This window comes from Lutzomyia longipalpis, chromosome 1, assembly GCF_024334085.1.
Source record: "Lutzomyia longipalpis isolate SR_M1_2022 chromosome 1, ASM2433408v1".
In the NCBI taxonomy this organism is placed as follows: Eukaryota; Metazoa; Arthropoda; class Insecta; order Diptera; family Psychodidae; genus Lutzomyia; species Lutzomyia longipalpis.
Genome location: NC_074707.1, coordinates 1,500,836 through 1,527,161, shown reverse-complemented (window position 1 = coordinate 1,527,161; position 26,326 = coordinate 1,500,836). Strand labels below are relative to the sequence as shown.

Sequence of the window (26,326 nt, the reverse complement as noted above, 5' to 3'; positions counted from 1 at the left end):
GAATGGGGTAGAGAGAGGATGTAGTAGAAGAAAAGTGATGCCAATGCAGAGCAATTTTCTCCATTTCAATATGATTTTATATTTTGGGATGTTATTATAAAATTTGCAGATACAGCGCTGTCTTATGGGAAATTTACATAATTGAGATGAATGAGTTAAGAATATAAGGCGATGCATTAAAAATTCCCCCGCTGATATATTCTTATCAAATTCCCATAAGATGGAACATAATGCTGTAAAGCTAAATTTTGCATAATTTTGATGAATTTGTGAGTTAATAAAATTAAGCTTTAACACCTTTTACACACATTTGAACATAAAATTTATGATTTAATCAGATTTTTATTACATACATAAATGTTTAACAAATTAATGAGAATAAAATTAATTTCTAATTTTCCATAAAAAAAAACTATTAAAAATCATAGAAAAGTCTATACATATCAAATGAAAGGATAATACAGCAATGACCGCAATGGTAGAAAATTAATGCACAAAGTTTTGAGAGTTTTAAATGAAAATTGCAGAGTAAAGTCTTATATTTTCAAGACATTCTATAAGCATTTTCTCCCCAATTTTCTCACAGTCTCTCCTTCGCGAAAAATTGCACAAAAGAAGTGTCTCTCGAAAATTCGTGGGGACAGCATGAAGTCAAACAAAGCGGGAGCACAATAGTGTTATTTACATTTTAATAATATTTCTCAGAAAAGAAAGAAAAAGGAGGAAGCAAAAAAAATGTTTATGAGTTCTTTTTCTAAATTAAGTCACGAAAGAAATTGTTTTCCGCTGTTGCTAGCGGGAAAGTTTTCCACCCAAATGGAAATGAGTGAAAATTCTCGATTTTTCAATTCCTTCTACACTAATGAAAAAAGTTATTTGATCTTTGAGAGCCATGAGGCTTCCTTTTTTTTCTTTCCACTTCTATTGGTATTATTTTAATTTTTGCTCATTTATTTGCACGCTATACGTGGTGTCTTGTTATTTACAATTCACTGAGATAGAAAACATTTTGTATGAGCGCCTTTTATAAAACGGAATTGCGTGGAATTTTGTGAAAAGAGAAATTTTTCCAAATGGAAAATTCACTTTGTTAGCTTCCTTAATAAATTGTCTAATTTTGAAGACTTAAGTCGTAAAAGAATATACCACGCGAGGAACTTATGGTGAGGAGATGTTCCTAAATTATCTTATTATTAGTTTTGTGTTGGGCCTTCTGTCTGGATAGGAGACGAAGAAATAAGGAAGGCACCCCATTTATGCTTTCTTGAGTGACGTTTTGGCATATTTATTGCCATTTTCATTAGGCTCCTCATGCACAGCTACAATAGTAGTTAGTCACATACAGCGGGCTCCCCATATTTTATTAAAATGTATGACTAAGACGTTGCAAATTTAATAATTTTTAAATTCTGTGCTAAATTTAAATTGACGAACAAAGCTTTAAAAATGAAAAAAAAAAATTGCATTGAATTATATACATACATAGCATACATAAAGGAGAGTTACAACATATTGCAACTGAAGGGTTAACGAAACCGTAGCTTGAATGAATCTCCGAGTAAGCACCAACATTGCATCTCTCTCTCATTCTCTCTACATAATTTTGTTTCTCTTTGAGCGTCGCTCTTTCTCTGAGAGTTTACCATCCATCGGCTCGCAAAGCCTCCACCAACATTGGAGGTAGTCATTCTTCGTACGGGCGCCGTACGAGTCGGAAGTATTTCTACCAAGTGGGAGCTACTCGTGTGAGATTTCATCGTTTGTTTGTTTGCAGTGTTCCCAACTTGTTACATTTTCCCAATAGAGTCTCCCAGCACAGGGTGCGGTGATAAGTTGCAAGTGAAACTTGTTGGAAAGTTTATCTTTGGTAAAAAGTTTGAGGATATACTGTTGGCGCGAATGAGAGAAAGGGGTGCAAAAAGTAAAATAATATTTTCGTAAATATTTTACTTTGCAAAAGGATAAATTCATTATTCAGAGGTGTGTATATATTATTATTACAAAGGAACATTCCCTGTAAATTCTTATACTTAGGTATATATTTCCCCTGAGAGTGTTGTGTCTTTTGAGGTTGACTTTTTTGTGTGCCAACGGAAAAAGGACCACAAGGACACTTTTCAGAGGGATTTTCGCAACTTTTCCCATATCAACTTTTACTTAACATTCCACACCAAATGGTACAAATGGGTAGAAGGAGGGGGGTAACAAAAAGAAATCCACCTCCCATTCCCATCGTGTAAGATGAATATAGAACATTTTAACATTTTAGAGGAGGTTACATTAAATAAATTGGTTTGCAGTGGAGTTTTATTTACTTAAAATGCGATACGATGGAACTTTTGGCCTTTTGGATATAACCCTGGGTATATAACTTTATCATGAGTTTTAAATGAGAACTTTTGGGGGATAATTATATGAAAAAGGATCCATAAGATGTGAGAATTTGTCGTTTTCCTCTCTCTCAGTTTATTCAGACAGAGTCCTCGAACAGACTTCAACATTGAATATGCGGCAAAGTGAATTGAGTTCCGAAAAGGAGACCAAACTTCTAGTGAAACTTTTGCCAACATCATATACATTCTTCATGCGAGAATTTTCTCCCCAATCTCCATTCAATCGCTTTTCTGTACTGAAAAGAACCCACAAGAATATTTGTGTGTTTGCGGCAATCCCGCAGCTTCTGCTGGTGCAAAATGTACTTGAAATCCAAAGGAGGGGATGTCTATCTGTGGAATTTCCTGTGTGCACTTTTTGTCACGCAGTCTGAATGTTGAGAAAATTTGCCACACTTGATTTACTTCTTTCGTTTCTTGCATTTGGCCGCATGGGCATAAAAATATATGCACACACATCTCAAAAGGCACATTGCACTGGTCGCTCATTTGCTGCAACATTAGCGCATGCTTTACACATTAAATTTAAATTTATTTTTAAAATAAAAAAACGAAGAATTTCTTCTAAAATATCATGATTCTTATAGGGTTCTCCTGAAAATGATCTGGATTGATTCAATTTTTTATAGTTTGTTTAAATCAGGAACAATATGCGACGACCCAATATTTAATAGATCTTCTATATTCAAAAATATGTACAATTGTATACTTACACTGTCATTCAAATTTTAGTAAAGTGCTACTAAAGTCTTTAGTAATTAAATTTTAACTAAAAATTTTAATAATTAGAACTGGAAATTTTCGTCATTTTGCCTCGATTCACTAAACTCTTTAGTTCTCTTCACTAAAGTGCATTTTTTCTTAGTGCTGGTAATTAAAATTTTTAGTTTTACACCCTTAAAACTAAGCTTTAGTAGTCAATTTAGTCAAATTATTTACTAAAGTTTCCAGTAAATACATAACTACTAAAGTCTTTAGTTCTGTCAACTAGAATTTTAGTAGAAATTACTACAATAATTTTTTCTACTTAAACTAAAGTTTTAGCAATGCCAATCAGAAATTTAATTTAAATGACAGTGTAGATACTCAAAAATTTTTATGAAAGTGTAAAAATTCAGGAGCTTTAAAAAATTCTTTGCAGCAATAAATAGAAGATTCTCTGTCAGATTTGTCAGGTTTTCTTATGTTCTAACTCCAACACAAATGTTATTTTATTTGAATAAGAATTTTCTCTTCCGTATGCTCGTTAAATATTTCCGAATAGAAGCATAAATTTGGAGTAATATTTCTCGTTATGAAAAGCATCTCGTTTATGTTTTATTTTCACGATCATCTCTTCACATCTCTTCATTGGTCGTTATTTTAGAGTTTTTTCCTTTTTGTTGTAGTTTAATGGTAGTACCCAGAAAGATAAAATTAAATCTCAAAATATTACGTTATGTGTGCCATTGTTGAATTCAATGAGCGACATTATTCCTTTGCGAAAATTTCTCGTGGTGGTATTTCGTTTTGGTTCTTTTTTGCGCCTCCTTGTCAACTTTTACCACATTCCTCACACACAGAGTTATCCATAAATATTCCGCAGAAATGGCATAGAAGATGACGCCAAGAAAAATTCTATTGTGGTGCTCGGCGTTTGCAATATTTCGCAATGTGTCAAAGCGCGGCAATACATTTTCATATGAGTGATGAATTAATAGCATTGGAGGTTCCATTGATAGTTTACATGGAGGCGCACAATTTACCACCCAAACTTTGGCAGAGAAGCGCATGATGATATGCCCACAAAATGCATAATAAAATTTTCGCGGAATATTTTCCATTTGCCATTGAGGTTCATTCAATAAATTTCTCAAGATTCATATTTTCTAATATAAATTTAATACATATTCATAAAAGATGTATGTAAGTGGGTGAGGTATTCATTTATGATCATTTCGTAAGATGCATTTTATTGTTGTCATAAGTTCTTTATTTCTTTTGAATAAACCCCAAAGTTTAATACTAAAATAATAGAAATATTTGCGTTTTTTTTTACTTAAGAAAATCACAGTTAGATTTATGTGCAATATACATAACACATAGTAAAGTCATAAGTGCATGTAATGTGTTACTTTTTGAACAGTCCCACATATGTATATAAATGGAGAAATATCACTTTGGTTCGTCCTCATGCAAACAATATAGCATGTGAAGTCTGAAGCACAAGAACTCATAAATATCCAATCATGTGCATAATGAAGTTTCCACATGGCAATTTTACAGATGAAGAGCCTGTGTGGGTTGATCTGTAAGAAGAAGTAAAATATATTCCTTCACCATTGCCCTGTGCAATGAAGAATAAGAACGCAGGCATATTTATGAGTCAATTCGCATTAATGTTTCAAAATATATACGAAAAAAAAATAAAGTATATTTCATCACACAAAACTCATCAATTTCTGTATGAATTTCCCCTTTTCACGCGACGTGTAGCATAAGTGTGATATTTTGAGATGGTATAAAATCAACAAAAACACAACAGAGTGTATGTTATAAAGAGGTTCGGTTGAGATTTATATTATATTTTTACCCTGAGATATCACCATGAAAGCAGTATAAATTGCAACAGCAGGATTTGCATGCGGCAGAGATCAACATGCGGAGAGATATATGTATATGAATAAAAAAAAAACCCGGGTGGGTACTATAAAACCTCCTGGTGTACGCACAATTTGATTTATCATCTCACCATTCATCGATCATAACAAAAATACACACATATACCGAAAAACCCCATAAATTCTCCATTTATGCGCTAAAACACAAAAGTACATCATAAATAATTTCACACACCGAATTCTTATATGGATTTACTTTTTTTCCGTGTGCTCCCCTTTTTTTCGGCGTCCCACTTTGGTATACAATCTCTCCGATTATGGAATAGAGCGGGTGTGCTGTTTTGCGTGCTCGTACGTACGGGGGTGTGGGAACACACAATTGCCGCCCCTGGCCAATTTGCATATTGGGATCCAATTTAATTTACATACAACATAGTTAAGTCAGTGATTCAGTAGATTATTGCCGCACTTTCTGCGGGGTTTGTTTTCTCTCGTGTGCGTCACGGGGCAAATAGAGGGAGGAGACTTTGGTTGTTTGAAAGACTTTTCAATAGATTTTGTTTGGGAAATCCTATAACTAAATCCCAATATAGTAAATCCGTGTATTTAAGGGGGAGAAAATAGTGCCTCATTTTGGTATCTTTATCAAGAAATTCGATACAAAATGAATCGTGTACAAAGTATGGGAAGAGCATCACTCCAATTTTGGCATAAAATAAATTTCAATTTACCTCAAATAGAGGACACGATGGGAAGTTTATATTAAATGCAAAGTTATAATTTATCATCAATTTAAATCGAAACTTCATATGCCATATTACTATTTAATTAATGTCTCGGAATAAAATAATTAATTGAAATTTTATTTTGCACTTTCATTAAATTTTAATTATCTGTCTATGATTTAAATAATTCCATCAATTTCAGCCATTTGGGAAACCTCAATTTTATGATAAATTGATATGAAATTTTAGAAGAAATAATTTTTATTAATTAATTTTTTTAAATGGTTTTTAAATACCCTTAATTTAATAAATTATTCTATTTTTAACTAACCTGTAGTTAACCTTTAACTCAGATATGATCATTCGTTGAAATCTTGATAAAACCGATTTTTTTTAAATGTTTGAAATTGAATCCTAATGGTTTTTATGAAAATATTTTTTTATGCTATATTTATGCACACAAATTCAGCAAAGAAAATCTCTCAATGTACTAAATACAAGAGATGTTATAATTTTCTGAATATTTTGACTATTTTGGGGAATATTCACAATATTTCCAAAGATCTGAATATTCTGATTTTCAGCTAAAATTTAGTACTTATTCGGCTTGAACTTACAACTTTTGATTTCAATTTACTGTATTTTTCAGGTTTGAATTTAGTACTTTTTAGGATTAAGTTTAGTACTTATTCGCCTTAAATTTAGGTTTAAATTTAGTTTTTTTTCCAATCGAATTCAGAACTTTTTCAGTTAGAGCTTACTACATATATTGTTTGGTTAGAATTTAGTACGTTTTCCACTAGAATACTAAAATCTAGCCGAAGTAATAAATTCAAGCCGAAAAAGTCCTAAATTCGACAGAAAAAAGTACTAAATTCTAGCAGAAAGCATACTAAACTCTAGCCAAAAATAGTAAATTGTAGCTAAAAAACAACACTGAACACAGTGGAAAAAGTACTAAATTAAGACCTATTAAGTACTAAATTTAAGTTTACTTCTTTGGCTAGACTTTAGTACTGTTTTTTTTTGGGACTAAAAAAAGAGAAATAATCGTCTGCTGAAAATTTTGATTTCTTTGACAAAAAATCCGAATATTTTCATTCAGATAAACATCTCTTGACTAAACATATAGTACAATGGAAAAATCTCGGGTTAGCATTGAATGAGAATAAGACGTGAGAATTCTAAAAAATAAAGTCTTGCAAAAAGAAATTGACGATGATTTGAAACACAAAGAGATTTTAGGATAATTTGATGTGTCTGGAATTTTTTTTATCGCCTTTCTGACACTCTCTGTATGCGAATTTTGTGTGCGAAAATTCGCGGGATGCGATTATACGCGAAATCTAAAATTATATATCCAAATTCCGATCGAAGAAAAAACACCCAAAATCCCCCCTTGAGGTATGATATTTCAGCACGAGTAAGAATCTCAAGAAAATGGGATTATGTACTGTGAGAGGGGAATGATGATTTGTTTGCTAAAATAATTATAACCATTCCCATATGTAAGAGTGTGTCGAGCCTTCATGTGTGTTGATGTGGCAGGAATTGTGGTTTATATATAGAAGAGAGTTTCGGGTTCACATGAAAATGTCTCGAAGGATATTTCCATGTGAGAAATCACGGATACCTCATGATAATTTAATGGGTTTACCCTCTGAGGAGGATGCTACTACTGTATATGTATATTTTACATAACAACCCCAACATATCCCTTAACTTGTGTTCATCTCACACCCATTTTGTTTTCTCATTGCAGAACATCGAGAGAAGGAGAGTAAAACGCATCAGGTGCAATATAAACTCCACACTTGCTGCATACAGGCGCTGAATTTTAAAAGAGGAGCTCATATTAGAAATTGCTCTATTTAACACTGCATTTGTAGAAGGTGTTGCGCTTCATACCTGTGCTGTGGTATTAAAGCATTTTTTTTCTTTTGGGAGCCTCTCTATTAGTTCCAGGAACGTTAAATATTTGTGAGGAACTCTAGACATTTTTTTTCGTCATATTTTTTTTTCTCGAAAAGTGTTTAGAGAGGATAAGAGTATAGAGGCAGATCTGAAAATGTTATTTGAAAAGACCTTTGTGGCCATTGTGCTTATTGTGTGTTGCCTGGAGGCATCGAGTGTATTGGCGGGCTCATGTCGGGAGTCCTCGCTTTGTTGCAACGGCCGCGATTCGTCGTGTGTTGTGCAGAAAGCACCCATAAATGCCATCATCGAGGATCTGAGCGATAAGCCATGCTATTGTGACCATGCTTGCTTGCGACTGGGTGATTGCTGTGAGGACTTCAAACAATACTGTGGAGGTATTTATAAGCAAAAACTCCCTCACCCCCCCCCCCTAATCTGACCCTCCACCAAAATGTGGAACTCTTTGGAGACACTCTTCTATCGACCTATATCGATGGGATACGTAATACTCTGCCCCCTTTTTCCGTCCATCCATATACGCCCTGGACTGCAATGCAGATACACCCGTCGTATTACATAATAAATTGTCCGCCCCTCGCTCCTTCAACATCCGCGAGATTATCGGTTGCCTCCAATGCTTCCACATCACGTATCTTTGCTCCCGAAAACTATACACATACTACACGAAATAACCCATCCAAATGCAACATTGTGCTTTTCCTTCACTATTCCACCATTATTGCTCTGCTCTCGAATGGAGCGCAATTGCTATCTTAAACGGTAAATTTTCACGAGATGTTGTCGAAAAATCCCTTGAAGATTTTCGTGACGATGCGAAAGACTCCGCCACACAATAAAAATGTTTCAAGAAAAAAAGTCAACAAATTGGGCAATAAACGCCACTCTCTGTTTACAAGAAAATGCTGACTAACTTCACGAAATCATGCACTTTATTGAAACTCTTAGCTGTGTGCTATATATGCTAGGTATATATTGAAAGTTCCACTTGTGAGATAGCAATATTGTCTTGTGGATTAGGGAACTTGCTGTTAGATTGAGTGAAATTGTTTAGCTTCAATTGAAACTTTGCCGTTGATCCGCAATGGAAGCTCAAAATGCTCATTTTGGCGGTAGCCGCGTAAGTACCATACAAGTTCAAAGTACTTTTGAACTTGAGTGATTTTCAACTTTAAAGAAAACATATAGAATTTCCAAATATCAATTCGATATTGAATATGAAATGATAATGTAATTTAAAAAAGAAGAAGAAACCCCCATTGCAACTTTTTACATAATATATTTTCAAGTATGGGGGAAAAATTGTGCATAAAGTTTTCTAATTTTATTTAAATCAAAAAGGAATTACATTTTAAAATTCTTCCTTGAAAGTTTCAAAACTTTACTTCATGAATCATTTTGGCTTCTCCAAGTTGCCAAAAGCAAAACTATATAGTATACCTTATTCGAACTTGAGTAAAAGTAAGTCGAGTTATGTATATTGTCCAACGTAAATAATTTGTGTTCTCATTGCCGTTGGAAAAGAAATTTTTGCGTGGTTGAAAAGACTTTTTGGTGGAAGCGAAAATCGGGAAATTTATGCGTACAAAATTGGAGGGCAAGCACTTTCCCCCAAGTCACTTCCGGTCTGGCCTCTCCGGTTCGTATTGTACATAGCAAACAAATGCCCTTCCCCGCGGGGGTTGTACGGGAAGGGTGAAATTATTGGATTGGAAACGGTTGTGGCGTTGAGACGGAAAAAGAGAATTAGAAAAGTTGTACTCGCAATGAATTTCGATAAATGGCAATTTCTTCAGTATTATTGGCACGTTTTGTGTTTGCCAGCGTGCTGGATGGAGGCGCAAAGGGTTTGAGAAATGGGATACTTTTTTTTCTCCTTGGCTTCCTCTACAATACGCCTCTGCATGCAAAAGATTTTTGCAAATTTGTTTGGAGGCCCGAAAGTTTTCTTGTCGGCTCCTTTAAGGAGTTTATGCAATAAATTGACTATGGCGCCATTTAAAATGTCCTGGACAATGGCATTGCAAAGGGGTTTTGTGAACATTATGGGTGGGTCACATAAAAGGATAATTCCTTAATCTGAGATTTCTTCATACAACCCTCTCCATTAAATCGTATACATTATCCCGTTGTGTGGACATAAAATTCAGAGAGAAGTTTGTATGTTGGATTTGTCCCAGAAAGAAGAAAATCCAAGAGTGGAAATTCTCTGGTTGAATCAATGCAGCTGCGTCGTTTTGTGGGTGGTTTTCAATAGAGATTTTTTGTGTGTTTGTCTGTCTTGTGAATCGCACCCATGATATTTTTGTGCGACAATGCATTCTATGAGAAACATAAATGTTATGCTCCAATGATTACATTGTCTCATGAAGCTCATGTACTTTACACATTCATTCGGAAATGCTCCATAAAAGTGCTTTCTTTTTAATTATTTTTTTTCTGTGCGAGAATATTTCCTAAAGAAATGGGAAGAATATTTATACACGAACCAACATGCAGGAATTTAGTTTCATTAGTTGATATGCAAGCATAGAGAAAGCACGTAAGAAATTCATTTCGTTTCTTTCAAAGTTAGTTGAGTGAATTTTATATATGTATGTACGTCTAAGCAAAGCCATGAACAAGAGATAGTTGACAAAGGATAATGAAAGCAAAGTTCTCAATCGTTGTACGTGAGAGAATTTGGTGTAATTTTGTAGAGAATACACATTTTCTTGTCCTGAATGTTATTCCTTAATTTAAATGACGCAGAGAGAATTTTCTATCTCGTATTCTACGACAATTTCCATTTTCCTACCATATTATAGTACTCGAATCACAAAGGGGGGAGCACGTCTCTTGAGTGGGTGGTGACACAAACATCAGCCGAAAAGTAATTCACCAGAGTGAAGAGAAAATGTTACACCACACGAAAAATCTCCCCATCACTGTGACTTTTATATACACAAACATTTCACTCTTGACTATTGTACCCGCCAGATATTAATTGATGTCCTTTCAATTTGACGAGGAATGTGGAAAAGCCATATCCTTTCTCTGACGTCTGCTCCACACTATGCGTTTATGTACATAGGTGTCATTCTATTGTGTTGCCTCCGTTCTATACATATCATATAACGAGAGTGGAAGTGTAATGATTTTCATTTTCACATCGCTTTATAGAGGAAAGTTTTATTTTTTTCATGGAGTTGTGTGTAGGAAATTGCTTGATTTTTTTTTCAATTACTCTTTATTTATTTTTCAAACTATTTTGCGGTATTCTTTGCCAAGTTGATGAATAAATTTTCTGAATGGATTTTTTTTTCATTTACAAAGTTTCCCCTAATTAGGAGCTGGCTGTTCTAATTAACAATTTCAGTCCAATTTAAAATTTCAACCCCGTTTTTTGCTGGCATGTTTATTTGTTGCACTTTGTGTTACTCTTGGAATACTGTCCATAGAGTCCGTGGGCATTGACTTCGAGGAAGAAGTTACCCTTTGCATTAAGTGGGCAGGCATATCCCATTGGGATGGGGTCACCCTTGCATTTCCTTGTGGTGACACCACGGAGGGAGTTGCAACGGACAGCTTGGAAACCATTTCTATTTTCTGGGTAGACAGTTTCAGTGTAGTACTCGTAGGCCCTCAAGTGGGAGCAGATAATTCCAAGACATCCTGGCATAAGGACAGACATGCCATTGGGGTAGAAGTCAGCATCTCCAATTGGTTCCCTCTTGCCCAAACCACCATTATTGGTGTGGATGATGTCGACAAATTCAGCATCACCGCGCTGAAGGTTAGTCATGACTTCACCTTCGTTGAAGCATGGACGAGCTGGGTCAAGACCAGTAATGCGGGGCAGGAGCTTCTTCTTCTCATTGATGAAGTGACGACCGATGGATCCAGCAACGTGAGCACCAAGACTGTGACCAATAATATGTGTTTCGTTGAAGTTAACATAATCCACCAACTTAGCCACATAGGGAGCAACAAGTTGTCCAATTTCTTCGGTGTTAAGGGCAGACCAGGTGTAAAGGTTATCGAGGTAATCTTCTGTATCCAGATGCTACAAAGAAGAATAAAAACAAGTCAGTGCTTCTGAATCTAAAGCATAAAAACTATGTAACTTACAATGAAAGTATGATTTCCACGGCAAGCATAAGCCTTGGCAAGTTCCCTAGCAGCGGCATTCTCAGTATTTTCCTTGGTGAGCCAACCAGTGATGAAGAGAACAAGCTTGTTATCCTTATTGAATCCAGGATACTGGGTCAGCTTATCCAATTCAGTAAAGTGGAAAGGAATACGACGACCATTGTCGTAGAAGACAAAGCTCATGTTCTGGATGTTGGGCATGTATCTCTCATTGCGTCCGAGATTCACATCGAACTGCATGGCCATGGAGCAGAACATGTTGACACCTTCCATGATGAAACGAGGTGGCATTCCAAGGAAAGTCTCCTTGCTCATGCGAGCAATATCCTTGGGGCTTGGGATATAGTTGAAGGCATCTCCAGCCATATTGGTCATTGTGTGGGTACCAACGTTAATTGCGTTCATTCCCATCTGAGCTGCATCCCAAATGGCAGGATTACTTTCGCACATGCAGCCTTGCTGGTACACAGCAAGGACAGCGGCGAGAAGGAAGTACTTCATCACCATTTTTTTTAACACGTGTCCGATGGTACTTTACGATTAATCACTTATTGGCACCTATTCTCTATCACTTGCACTTCACAACTAACCCAAATGGCATCACTTGATCCCCGCTTATATACGCAAAGGTCACTGTCTCAAGACTAATCTCACGAATCGTCAGCAAGATTTGAATGACTTGGTGATCTATTCAGAGATAAGTCGTAATTTTTGAAATCTTTTAGATTAGATTTAATTCCTTTTTTTCAATGTCTTTAAAAGTAAATATAATTTTTAAGTTTTAAATATGCTAGAATTCTAGATTCTAGAATTCTATGTCAGTAAGAAAAAAAAATCTTTTCAAAATTTAATTAAACGAATTTGAATTTTAAACTTGAAAGAAAAATTCTTCAAACGATTAGCCCCTTAATTTTATAAAGAAAAGAATAGCCAGTAAAATATGAAAACAGCACTGTGAATATGAGCCTGAGGTAGGAGTTTTATGGTGAAGCAACATCATTGATCTCTTATCGCATAGAGTTCAACAACACCTTCGCCTGTTGATCGCTTTAGTGAATTAATTTGTAGCAAAACAAATCACTTTTGCTATCAATTTTCAAAGTGCTGATCATCGATCATACCACATGATCGCATTTGGGATTCTGTGGCATAGAAATTCGCTCGGTGATCATTCCGAGTTAGAATAGATCGAGCTGTAAGTGTAGAAAATAGTTATGGCAGCAAGTGAATGACAGAAAAAACAGACTCCATCATTAAGACGGGGAAGAGTTAATAAATTCGAATAAAAATAATCAAATAAAATAATAAAAAAAAGGGCAAATAAGTTCCGTCATTAAAATCCTACTAATGTATAAAACAAGAGGCTCTAAAATAAAAAAAAATCGAAAATTTCGAGATCGATTTTTTCCTTATATTTTGATACGTTGTGTAGGTGATTTTAATATATGTTTAATTTTTAAACATTTCATAGATTATCGCTTTTTTCAATTTTATCAGTTTTGTCCATATTTAATTTTTTTCTGGTCTAGTTTACCTTTACAAAATATGTACCTTCCTACATTGAAACAAACACAATCAGCTTGCACCAGTTTAATTCTTTAAATATCCAGATGAAACTTATATACTGTATAGAAAAAAACTTTTTTTGTGAAAATCTTTTTACGAACGACTACAAATACTAAATCACTAATAATTAGGGGAGACCGGGATTAAAAAAGTTATTTAAGGGTTTAGAAAAAACTCAAAATATCATATTTCCCAAATAGATAAAGCGAAATGTGTAGCTCATTTCTATAGGAAATTTACTGCTCTATAACTCTTTCTCAGATCATTTTGTTCTATCTAGCTAGGAAATATGATATTTTAGACTTTTTCCAAACCCTTAAGTGACTTTATTAGCCCCGGTCTCCCCTAAAATATACAAAAGTTTAATCATCAACTTTACCCTACTGTGCCGACATTCTTCTATTTCTGGGAAAAAAAAATACAGGAATGTGGGTCTCTCGTCTTCTCTCTTGGGTCAGGCTCTCCCAGCACTGCAATACATAAGCGGTCTGCTAAGTAACTGAGTTTATTTCTTTGAGGACGTAGAACAGAATAGATGCAGATATTAAGAATTGATGACTGAAAAGTCAAAAGTTTATGTGGTTGTGTAAGGAAATTGCTTCATTCTTTTTCAATTACTCTTTTATTTATTTTCTGGTATTCTTACCAAGTTTATGGTTGAATTTTCTTTATTTTTTTTATTTACAAATTTTCTTTAAATTAATAACTGGACGATCAAGTTAACAAATTCAGTTTAATTTAGAAACTCGATCCATGTGTTGCATTGGGATACATATATTAAGGTTTTTTGCATAGTGACCATAGGGTTCATTCTCATTCACTGGTAGGTAAAAGTTACCTTTTGCATTCATTGGGCAAGCATATCCCATAGGAGTAGGGATTTCATCGAAATCACATATTTCAGTTTCAATTTTAAAATACTTGCAATGGACTGCCAATAAGCTTTTTTCGTTTTGAGGATAGACAGTTTCAGCATAATACTTGTAGGCTCTCTGGTGAGAACAAACATAGTCTGAACATCCTGGCATAGTGGCAGACATCTCATTGACGTAGAAATCAGCATCTCCGATTGGATCCGCCATCCCATAACCACCGGGATTAGTGTGGATGATGTCAATAAATTTAGCATCACCTCGTTGAATTTTAAACGGAACTTCACATCTGTTGAGACATGGACGAGCTGGGTCAAGACCAGTAATGCGAGGCAGAAGCATCTTCGTCTCTCTTATAAAGTATTGTCCAATGGATCCAGCAACGTGAGCACCAATACCGTGACCAATAATATGCATTTGGTTGATGTCAATATAATCCAACAACTGAGCCACGTAGGGAGCAATTATTTGTCCAACTTCTTTGATGTTAAGGTCGGACAACATATAAAGGAAACCGAGGAAACTTTCCAAATCTAGATGCTACAAACAATGAAGATATAATTAAGTTAGATTAGATTAGATTTAGATTATTTATTTATTCATCTGCGATGGAAAACTCTCAACTCAAAAAGTTGAGTTCGTTGGAATTTAACCATTTTAGCTATATATTTTATGGAATTAAATTAATGTCATGACTTACAATGAAATTATGATTTCCACGGCAGGCATAAGCATTTGCAAGTTTCCTGGCAGCAACATTTTCCTCGTTTTCCGTGCAGAACCCACCAGTTATAAAAAGAACAAGCTTATTCTGCTTATTAAATCCTGGATACTCCACTAGTCTACGTATTTCAGTAAAATTGAATGGTACGGCTTGGCCATTGTCGTAGAAAACAAAACTTAATTTCAAAATTATATTGAACATGTGCTCTTCATTAATCTGTTCAATTACTTCCTGATTCGTTGCAACATAGCAGAACGGGTCAACACTTTTCATGATGGTATGAGGGAAGGTTTTTTTGTTTTCTTGAAAAGTATCTTTGTGTCTTGGGATGTCGTTTAAGGTGTCCTCAGACGTATTGGTAAGTTGATTGTTATTGATATGATTTGCACCTCTTAAATGTATCTTGTCCGCTAGCCCTGCATTAGCTTCACACAGAACGCTATGCTGACATAAAGCAAGGATAACGAAGAGAAAGACGTAATTCATCACCATTTTGTAAAACGTCCCCGAAGACATAGACAATTGAACATCTATTCTCTAACACTTACTCTCCACAACTAACTCATAATATATTATTTGATTGCCACTTATATACGTTAAGGGTCAGAATCTCAAAAATAAAAAAAATATTTGTAGAATCGTCAGCTAGATCCGATATATGCTGAAAAACTAATCTCTACATGTTGTGGGATGAAAATATGTAGAAGTTTAATGGTGAAGCAACATCATTGATCTCTTATCGCACAGAGTTCAACAACACCTTCACGTGTTGATCGCTTTAGTGAATTAATTTGTAGCAAAACAAATCACTTTTGCTATCAATTTTCAAAGTGCTGATCATCGATCATACCACATGATCGCATTTTGTCGATCACTTCTCGCAATGTGAACTTGATCTTGGGATTCTGTGGCAAAGAAACTCGCTCAGTGATCACTCCCATTTAGAATAGATCGCGAGCTATTTAACAAATAAAACGTGCTGTAAGTGTAGAAAATGGTTGTGGCGTGTGTAAATATTTAAAACACAGTAACTCCATCAGAGAGATACGACATGTGTTAACATCCGACTTTTTGGGGGCTCGATTTGTGCAGAGAGCAAGTGAAGTAACGACAGAGGAAACAGACTCCACCATTGCAATGGAGAAGAGCAAATAAATTTCATCTCAATATTGATTTTCCAGCATGGAGACATATTGATGTTTTTCTTTGCATAACTGGACAAGACTTACGCCCTGTGGTCTCATTGCTCTTATACCGAAATGCGGTGGGAAAAGTTTCACTTGATGAGCAATATTGGGAACTTCACAATTAACAATTCAGCTGTGTCGTTGCCCGAAGGATGTTGATTTTCTGTTTTCCTGCATAGAATTTGTGAGAAGGGGAATTTTCATTCACCAGAGATTGCATTCCTTGTCACAATAGCATTGTCCTTTGCTTTTCCTTTTTCCTTAAAACACTCCCAAATAGATGTGCAGTCTGTGAAAATTATTTTACGACCATTAAAACCAAAATAAATTTCTTCGTCTCTTCTCGAGTAATTTATGACAGAATTTCAATAAAATGAACTACAGCACTGTGAAACAAAGATCATTGTTATGGTTGTCTTTAAATAAATTCATTCGTATATCCTTTCTCTCCTTGTCTTCATTACAGGTGTATTATATTCACATAAAATCTTGAAATAGATGAAGAGTCAGTTCTTTAAAGTGCAACCCGGTTTTTTTTCTTTTCTTTTCTTCTTCGCCACGAATTATTATAAAAAATTCAAGAGACAGCTCTTGACACTTTTCATCCTTTCACGTTTCTTTCCTTTTTCATTTACTTCATTTTTTTCTCTTTAAATCCTGTAAGTGGTTCATCCTCTGAAGACCTCATATCACTTTTCTGACAAAATATAGAATGTACATAAAATGATATAATCATTCCATTGGATGGGGCTTTTGTTATTTGTCTGAATCTCCTCATTTCACTGTCCATCAAGGAAAAATATGCCGAGAGTTCTCCTTGCTTTAGTGGATGCTCTTGTGGAATGTCTTCGGGGAATTAATTTACCAACAATAGGAGGATTGTCGGCATTTCTTCCATTTCAAGAAGCTCACTCCGCCGGAGAAAGACGATGCACGGGATCGAGTTTAGTGAAATATTTATAACAAACAAATATTTAGCCAACTACCTTGTCCATATCCAGGTAGAATTTATATATATAGTACAGCAGGAGAGTCGAAGAAACACTAACGATGTAATGCGATACCTGTGTCTTGTCGATCGTTTCACCGAGGAATTTATGAGGCGAAAGAGAATGTTATGTTTTATCCCTTGAAAAAAAAGGCAAAGAAAAGAATTTCTCAGTGAGTTTACTCGCGTCTTTACTGAGGATGAATATAAATTAGTGCAGAATCTTCTTGAGATATATATCTTATAAATATTGCAAAGCTTTGTCAGATGATCCGTATGCTATTTTATAAAAGAGGGAGAGTTATCTATAAATAATTCCGAACACTATCTCATCATCACGTTTCACTGTCAGACAATTTCAAGAAGCAATATCAGTTGAGAATTTATCTTAAAAATATTCTGCTGTACTACTGTTGGCTATATTTTAACACTATGATGGATATTTCTGCAATGATTCTCTTGATTCTTTTCAATGTTGCTCCTAGGAAATTTTAATCTTTCTTAAACTTCTTTGTTTAATTTAATTACTTTGGATCTTCTTGTCTCTGCAAATTAATAAATTGATTAAATTCTCAATTTTTGTTCAGCATGTATGTTTATTTGGTGCAAACAAACATTGTATGTAATGCCATGTAGGAAGAAAAGGACCTCAAACGAATTATTTTTCCATTTGATCCTCGTTAAAATCCAATTTTCTGGGCAAGTCTCACCACAATAATGTGAGAAATCGAGGTGTTTGTAATTTAGGTGAATTGGCAGAGATTTTCGTTGGATTAATTTAGCACACCCAGAGTCAGAGAATCCCCAAGTCATTTGTCTTCCGTCCTCGCAGAAGCAACGTGAAATTACAAATTAGAGATACACCGACAGAAGGCAACACATAATGCCCAAATCACGGTTCCAAGATGTTTTTTGATCTTTTAGGAAAACACGTAGGAATATTGAGTTTTTTTTTCATGCCTTGAGGATATGAGAGAAAAAAGAGGTTTGATGCTTCTTTCCTGTTTCGTTGGATTGCAAATTATTATTCTGCCAGTGGTGGACAAAATCTCGTTGAGTCTCTTTGTGTATATACAATTCCTCTTCATCTTGCCAGCGGACAGAGAGTGCTGATGTGGCTTTTGTGTGCGCTATGAAGATATTCTTGGGGGGAGATTTTGTGTGTAGCATACATAATAAGGATTTCAATTAATGTCAGCATTCATCTAAATTATACACGCTTTTAGAGACACCTTTTCGGGTGGAAAATGTCAAGTCAAATTGTACATGGTTCATGTATTAAATTAATCACGCCACATCCTCTGGTGCCATATAGAGAGATGATTTAATGAGATCCTTTGGGCAGATCACTTATATTCTGCATCACTCCCCATCTAAATTAATATGACGTTATAGCCCATCAACTACAATCTTTGTCTCTCACTAAAGCTTAATCCATGAAACTCTTTTCTCCCTCACTCCGTCTCAAATCTTCCTTGAAAAGCAAACCAAATAGCACATCAACAGACTCACCAGATTATAGCTTAAAGAGCGTTGACATGCAAAATTGTATAGCGATAGAAAGAATATATTTACAGGGGAAATATTGATGTTGAAAAGAAGCTTTAGCTTGGAAAATTTATGCATATTGATACCTCCAAACATCTTACATCAAAGCTCAACCACAGTTCATATTAACGTCACATGAAGACTTTTAACCAACACTAAATACCTAAATAAAAAATACATACAATTTTCAACCAAAAACGAATTTTCACATTTAACTTCAAAGCGGAAGCCTTAAAAGTAGGTTAGATATACATAATTTGAATTGACACGTGTAATGTAATTCCTATTCCTTTTGAGAAGAAAAAGAATGAGAAAATGAAAAAGTCTTGTGTTCAAACTTATTTTAATTATTTATCCAACTGTGGAGTTTTATTATCAAAAGATTCCTTATAAATTCAATTTAGAAGGAGAAAATTGTTTTCAAATTGAACTATTTTTAGTATGTACATTGAGATTTTTTTCCTTCAAAAATCGAATGTATTTAGTTAAGAAGAAGAAGCTTTAGAAATTCTTGTGCAAAAAAATCAAGAATTTTAGTTGAAAATTAACTTATCTTTTAAATTAGATATTGTGAAAATTTTAAAAAATTCAGGGCATATCTTGGTTAAATCGTATAGTAAAAATTGATGAAATACCAACTAAATATCCTCTGAATGAAGTCAACTAAAAGCCATGCTTTGCTAATTTTTTGCTCACGTATCAATATTGCCTTTTTATGAGGATTAATATGCATTTTTTTGTTTAATTTTTGAAATATCGCATTTACAACCTCATTGGCTTTTAATTAGTTTTTTTTCCCGGAATTAACATTAAAATATAAATATAAAATATAAAATTCCACATGTTTATGCATAAATCTGTGCACAAATATGAAAAATCATATCCTGAACATTATTAATTAAAATACCTGATGGTTGAACTTTATGGTCACAGCTTTGTGTGTTGTAAAAGTCGATTTTCATCTCTTTTCCCAACTACACTTACCACCATAATGAGGTCTCATGTTGGTATACAATTTATGGCAGGAAATACGAGGAAATACTACTCATACCCACAGCAAAATGCTCTAAATATCAAATAGGAATTGTTTAATCAATTCCCATAGACAATCCCATTTATTCCTTTAATTCATAAAATACATTTTAGATACAGTTGATCGCATATATAAGGGCTCGAAAAACACTAGTCTGTAAAAGGGTGAAATAAATTATTATTACTAGGGCTCGACGATGTATTAGCTGAGGCCGTATTCAACCTCATCCTGGGGAATAAATTTGCATTTATAAATAAGCAATGAATTGCTCTAGGTATAGAGGAGACTTTGGCACACTACCCAGACATCACTTCCGTAAATTTATTCTTAAAGAATACAGAAAGAAACATTTCGGGGGGTTCTTTGGGGTGGTGGATCTTATTGTAACCTTTGCTGACAGGGTGACAAAAAACATCCTAGCTCAGCAAACCCTCCGCAAAAATAATTCAATTAATAGAGTCATGTGGTAAATGATGAGGAAAGGGTGTGGAAAAATTGTGGGTGGTGGTTTTTAGAGCTTGTGGCTCACGCGGAGTGAGATTGTGGGTGGCGGATGAGGCGTACGCGACGGAGGATGGGAGGGTATGAAGAAAAAGGGAAACAACGGATAAATTTGTAATTCAAATCGTATCTCTGGGATTAAAGGTGATTTTCATATGCATAAATTCTCCCTGTTAGTTGGAACATTTTCTGTGCTGATAAATTACATGTCGTTTATGGTTGATGGTGCTGATGTGTAATTAATTGTAGCATCTGCGTGATTTAATGGTTTCAGACACAGTGTCCACATGGGAAAAGGGATATTTTCACACAAGCCTGGGTATCGCCAATGGGAGGACTTTATATATGTTTTACAAATTACTCTTTCAATCACCATCCAAAATATATTGTTCAATTTAGTGTAACCCGCTTTAAATTATATTCTGTGCATTTTGGCACGAGAAAATTTAACATAAAACTGCATTCTTTGTGTTTCCCATCGACTTGTTGTATGTATGTTGGTTGATGGAAAATGTTGATTTAACATGCCTTGTCATTCTCTACGAGATGACACAGATTGATTGCAGTAAGGTGAATAGAAATTCCAAACGTGTATATACAAACTATATCCAAATAATTGAAAATCCACATGGGAGGGAAATTGTTTAAATAAATTGAAAGAAAAATATTTCAGTGTTCATTTAAAAATTTTTCTCCCGTTTTACCCTCAATTCTAATATTTATGAGCTTCAATGGAGAGGATAGTTGGGATTCAAGGAGGAATTATTTTTCTCGCCACTGTATATGCATTTTACCATGCAAGTTTATGCTAAATATACAATGAAAGATGCATAAGTTTCCCGCCTTCACTCAAACTTTTAGCATTTTTGATGAAGCATTGAAATGCATTCATTTATTTTATTTTCTTGTAGAAAAAATCATTTTTTATGAAAAATTTATGTTTTTGTTATGATTTAAAAAAAAACTTTAAAAAAATATTTATCACCTATTTTTGAACAATTTAGTATTACCATGTTACTAATTTTCTAACAATTACAGTAAATTTGGTTAAAATTTATAAATAAGTATACATAAATTAAGCCACCCACATTTTGGCCACCTATATATGGAATTTTAGATATAATTTCTCCAACATTTGCATTTGACATTGCTACATATTTGCCGGAGCTAAAGGCTATAATTCTCACGAGAGAATGTACAATCAAAATGATTAATTCTTAAACATTCTTCTTTGTAATTGATGCACATTTTATCTTGGAAGACATTTTACCGAGGTCATGCATTTTGCACAGTCATGGACTTTTCGTCTTTTATCTTAATCCCAAGTTGATTTTTTTTCCTTTTGCAATTGCCCCATACAAAATACATCCCAGGATTAAAAGGATACCTTTAATAAGTTAAAAGACCAGAGGCAGATGTGAAAAATTTTCATCATTTTCTTGGGAAAAACCCACACCCAGCAGCACTGGTGGATTCCGCATGTTGATGAAAAGAGATCCCCGAAGAGTTCCACCGTGCAAACACAAGACCATAAAATATTTGCGAAAATTCCCCTTGAGATGGAGAGTGAAATATTTGTCGATTAATTTCTTGGTCTGAATTTTCTTCTAGTTCTGGATTGCTTGGTCAGCGAATGGGGTCCCTGGAGTGAGTGCGATGCCACGTGTGGCACGGGGATGATGTCTCGCAACCGAACTGTGGTACGGCCGGCACAGAATGGTGGCAAACACTGCCCGTCGTTGGTGCAGAAGCGTGGATGCCAGGGATTCAAGTGTCAACACCATCAGGACCGAAGAGTAATGCGAGGTGATTTGCCATGATTCTCCCACGTCTCGCACTAATTGAGCAAATTATTCATCTTGGGGATGCCTTTGGGTATATGTGTGTTGTCTTGTGAATTACAGAAATGGCCCTCCTCCTGCCGGCATCTCTGTCCAAGAGCCGCCATGAGAATGACACCAGCGACATTCGGCGGAACTTGAGACTTCGCTATCGGGACTCGTTCAAGCACAACCGCGGAAATGAGTGAGTATATTTCACGTGTTTTCACCATCTACACCATTAATTAACACCACACAGAATTCCATCCTCTGCGCCAAGTTCTCTTCTTCTCATCTTGATGTTCTTTCATCCAGAACCACCCCACCCCCCTCACCATTCCGGATGTTGCTTTTAGATGAGAAACTTTTTCTTCCACCCCTCTGGGGAGAACGGCGGAATGAAAGCAAACAGCAATTTTGTCAATTTAATTAATTGAGCCATTTTTCATGAGATGCCGGTTTTGATTTATTATTGTACAATACACAAGCGTCGTGGTGTCTCATAGGCGCGCCCAGTGAATGTCTCTCTTCTGTCTCTCCATTTGGAGATGAATTAAATCATGGAGGGAGCTTTTATAGTTCGCGTGGGGTTTGTAGAGTGTTCCAATTTCTATAAAATAATTTATTTTCCCATGAAATATGATTCTGAATGGAACTTTTAAATAAATATTTCCCATTCTACATCTACAACATCCTTTTGAGCCATTTTTCCATTTAACTCGCCGAAATATGAGAATTTTAGGAGCTTTTTTTTGGAAATTCTTGTGCGACCCATTTAAATATTATATTTTTGTTAAAATATGTAAATTTACATTAATTTAGTTTATTTGAAGCAGCTGTATTGAAAAGTACTTCAAATGTGTATTGAGGATACTTGAATTAATGTGCTCCCTCCATGACGTTAAGCTCATCCATTCAACTTTCCCCAAGAGCTTAGTATCAAGGGATGAAAAGTTTTGCGAACTTGTGTATACTCAGAGGGATAATGGGCAAACACACAAGCTCCTCACACCCCAAAGAATCACTTTTACTCAACCCTCCCCCCACCCCTCAGCCCAGCACATTCCTATAATGCCTTCTACTCAAATAAATACCACTAAAAGCGAATGTACATGATTTGGTGAGATGTTAATGGACGTGTGCGGCATTTTGTCTTGTGGAGGAAAAACAGCACATTTCGCATTTTTATTGTCATCCATTCATTGCCGTACATTGGAGCCCTCCTTTACTCCCATAAAAATTCACCCATGAACCACTAAAATCAATACGTTGTAAGATTCACATCTTAAATGCCAAAAATTGTGTAATGGAGCCCCCTTAATTTCCTCTTGTCTTGTACTTTCAATACCCATCCATTTTCTATGGATGACTGCCCCGTGAACACGGAAAAAAAAAAGTTGTACGGTACAGAAATTGACAAATATCCAAGCCAGAAATTCTTATATGTCTCTACCACGCATAATTTTTTACTAGAGCCAGCCAGTCAGGAAGAAAATAATTTTAACTACCTGCCAAATTTTATCATTTTTCTTCCCATAGAGAATTGAATCGGTTGATGTGATTATAGGGAATAGCTGTAAGACTACCTAGACAGATCCTTGGGAATGGTAGGAGCTAGAATCTTGAAAAATCAGGGAATAAAGTTCAGTTCTCTGATGATTAAATTCTCTGTCCGAGAAGCTCTCATTATGCACAATTTCACTAAATTTAGCACTCAGGAAAACCTCCAGTGACTCCTAGAAGACCAACCGGGATGAAAATGTCCAGGAAAATGTTAGGAAATTCCGCGGGAAGGTCATTGAGATCGTCGCGAATCTGAGAAACAATGGGAATGAATCCACAGAAGGAGTCACCAATGAACAGAACATGCACAATACACACATAAACATGGTCATTTTAATAAATCACTGGGAAAACTGAGATTTTCCGAAAAATCATGAGATGGTACTGTAAATGAGCCCACAGGAAAATTGCACTTCTTTAGTGAAAGTCAACAACACCATCCCATAACCTAATTTTTGAATGTTTTGATTTTTCTCTAAAATTTCTGAGCTAGAAATTTCAAATGCCTGGGAGAGACATAATTCATTTCTACCCTGGACATTATTATATTCTAACGCCAAATAGCTGGGAGAAATATTTTTTGTGTCTACCTTGGCTATTTATTTTTTTCCGTGAAGACACTGCGCGAGGGAAGACACCCCCACACGTTCGTTGTATCAAATTTTATTGCAAAAGTGTGGGAAGTATCACTTTCACAGTGAGAGCAAAACGAATGAGCAGCAAAATTAATTTTTATCTCCCATGGTTTTGAAGAAGTATAAAACTGCGGGTATATTACTTTGTTCGTCCTTTTGAGGAAGTGGGAAAATTGTCGGGGAACGTGAAAATTTTATAATTGAATTGAACTTGTGCTGAAATTGAATTGGGAAAAATTAAGTAATTACGACACAATTCCATCGACCCACATCATTTACGGAAAATTTAAGCTCCATTCAAAGGGAATTAAATTATTACATTGGAAAATTTTCAGAGGAAATGATACAATTTACTTTCTTTTAGACATTTCCTTTAATTTCTTTTTTAATTATGAAAATTGACTTTAATTTATTTTCATGAATTTTTCTAATTCAATGAGACTTTTCTTTGGGAGCCTTAAAAGCTTCTTCCGGGAAAATCGTTGGATGAAGAAGTTAAAAGCTTATATTTTTTTCTTTTATAAAATCTGTGCTAAGTATTTCCAACTTCATATGTGGCAGAGTTTTTGAAAACCTTTAAAATAAATTTAAAAAGTGAACAAAATTAGCTTTTATGGAAATATGTAGGATTTTTTTCACGGAAGGAAATTTCTAATAAATTTTAATTGAGGTGTCCAAAACACCTGAGCTTGCACCTGAGTTTTACAGTTGCCATCTAAATTTTCAATCAATGAAACAATAAAATCGATTTACTGGGCGCTTGGAACAAATTCATATATAGCTAAACTTTCCGTGAAAAATATGAATGTTAATTTTGGCGACCCATTAAGGTGCCAGAGGAGGTAAAGGAGCGATGGGGATTGAATTCAATTAGCGTGTGCAGGAGTGGTGTGTAATTAGGGCACTGTGGAAGGGTGGCTGGGATAAATGATCTCAATAATTAATAAAACACCCGTGAATTTCCATCCTTTCTCCCCCTCTCCCTCCGCTCTAGGTATTGCGTTGAATTCGAAGTGCTGAAAGCTTCAAAGGCCTGTCACAAGCTACCACCGTATGATAAACTCCTCGAGGGGGATCGAATTGTGGTGCGATGTGATCTGGAGGCACTTCAGAGGGATACCACGGTGACAGAGTCCAGCAATTCGGTGCTAGATGAGGATCAGCAGTTACCGCCGCAGGGTAAATTCCGATGTCGAGGTGAAGGTCTTCCGGGTCGTAATTCACGATGGAGTGCCCTGGCGGCACCCTCGTGCCACGGCAAATGGCTCCGATTGACCCTGGACCAACCGAAGAAGTGCACAGAATCCCAATTTATTTTCGTATAATTGACCCTAATGTTAGGTACCAGCCATTCTATATAATTTTCTTTTAATGTGCAAAAAACTTTTTTTCTCATGCTACTTTACATTAGTTTTCCTTTCAAACTCATTTTACTTCTAATAATGATTTTTTGTCTGCTAAAAAAATCACATAATATTAAATAGAATAAAACTTATACAGATAGTCTTAGAATAATCGCAAAGATATAGCCCCCTGTCCCCTAAAAGAAAAGAGAGAGAGAACCTGTTGATGGCAATAAAATCCATGTCCCTATTTTTACATGAGGAGCTAGAGGTATATATGTAGAAGAATATATACGTGTCATAACTGATAATTTAAGTTATTTTAGGTAAAAAGAGAGAGAGAGCAAGTAAGATGTAATACTCAATCCCAAAAGCGAATCGGGTGAATTTTTTATCACCCAACAAAATGATATTTCACGCAAAATTTGTACATAAAAAAGCATGAAGAAGGGAAATCCGAAAAGAAGAGAAAAAAGTGTCAAACACCATACATTCTTATATGACTCTATTTTATATTTAATTTTAACGCCACTTTGTACTTTTCAAAGGAAACAAAAAAATATGTGACAACTGCCGACATTTCCCATTTTATGAAATTCAATATAAATATGTTTTAAGCTTGAGGGAAAAATAGGAATTTAATGAGCATTTTCTTCCTTTTCCGGTTCTCTCTTCTGTGTTCAGTGCCCTTTGTTCTGCTGTTACTCCAATAGCGTTCAAATTGACTTTCATTTTGATTGATCTGCCTTCAAGTCAATATTC

The 26,326-nt window shown here is 35.2% G+C and overlaps 3 protein-coding genes across 3 annotated transcripts; 1 reads left to right on the top strand and 2 right to left on the bottom strand.

The window, feature by feature from the left end:
* The first annotated feature begins 1,679 nt into the window (after positions 1-1,679).
* LOC129786501 (somatomedin-B and thrombospondin type-1 domain-containing protein) lies at positions 1,680-26,010 on the top strand. The gene is made up of 5 exons (XM_055821584.1): positions 1,680-1,980; positions 7,481-8,030; positions 21,815-22,009; positions 22,108-22,228; positions 25,216-26,010. The coding sequence occupies exons 2-5, from the start codon at positions 7,787-7,789 to the stop codon at positions 25,544-25,546; spliced, it is 891 nt and encodes a 296-aa protein (XP_055677559.1). The 5' UTR covers positions 1,680-1,980; positions 7,481-7,786; the 3' UTR covers positions 25,547-26,010.
* Positions 10,864-13,094, bottom strand: LOC129786481 (phospholipase A1-like). Its single transcript, XM_055821556.1, has 2 exons — positions 11,764-13,094; positions 10,864-11,698 (listed from the first exon to the last, which is right to left on the bottom strand). Exons 1-2 carry the CDS (start codon positions 12,289-12,291, stop codon positions 11,051-11,053), a joined length of 1,176 nt encoding a protein of 391 aa, XP_055677531.1. The 5' UTR covers positions 12,292-13,094; the 3' UTR covers positions 10,864-11,050.
* Positions 13,954-15,612, bottom strand: LOC129786495 (vitellogenin-1-like). Its single transcript, XM_055821576.1, has 2 exons — positions 14,923-15,612; positions 13,954-14,762 (listed from the first exon to the last, which is right to left on the bottom strand). The coding sequence occupies exons 1-2, from the start codon at positions 15,460-15,462 to the stop codon at positions 14,079-14,081; spliced, it is 1,224 nt and encodes a 407-aa protein (XP_055677551.1). The 5' UTR covers positions 15,463-15,612; the 3' UTR covers positions 13,954-14,078.
* Positions 26,011-26,326: the final 316 nt, after the last annotated feature.

Excerpts from the sequence above, each read along its gene's own strand:
- LOC129786501 (XM_055821584.1), top strand. The coding sequence starts at position 7,787 with ATGTTATTTGAAAAGACCTTTGTGGCCATTGTGCTTATTGTGTGTTGC. Across the intron at positions 8,031-21,814 it reads CTTCAAACAATACTGTGGAG|TTCTGGATTGCTTGGTCAGC; the intron begins GTATTTATAAGC and ends ATTTTCTTCTAG. Across the intron at positions 22,229-25,215 it reads AAGCACAACCGCGGAAATGA|GTATTGCGTTGAATTCGAAG; the intron begins GTGAGTATATTT and ends CCTCCGCTCTAG.
- LOC129786481 (XM_055821556.1), bottom strand. The coding sequence starts at position 12,291 with ATGGTGATGAAGTACTTCCTTCTCGCCGCTGTCCTTGCTGTGTACCAG. Across the intron at positions 11,699-11,763 it reads GTGGAAATCATACTTTCATT|CATCTGGATACAGAAGATTA; the intron begins GTAAGTTACATA and ends TCTTCTTTGTAG.
- LOC129786495 (XM_055821576.1), bottom strand. The coding sequence starts at position 15,462 with ATGTCTTCGGGGACGTTTTACAAAATGGTGATGAATTACGTCTTTCTC. Across the intron at positions 14,763-14,922 it reads GTGGAAATCATAATTTCATT|CATCTAGATTTGGAAAGTTT; the intron begins GTAAGTCATGAC and ends CATTGTTTGTAG.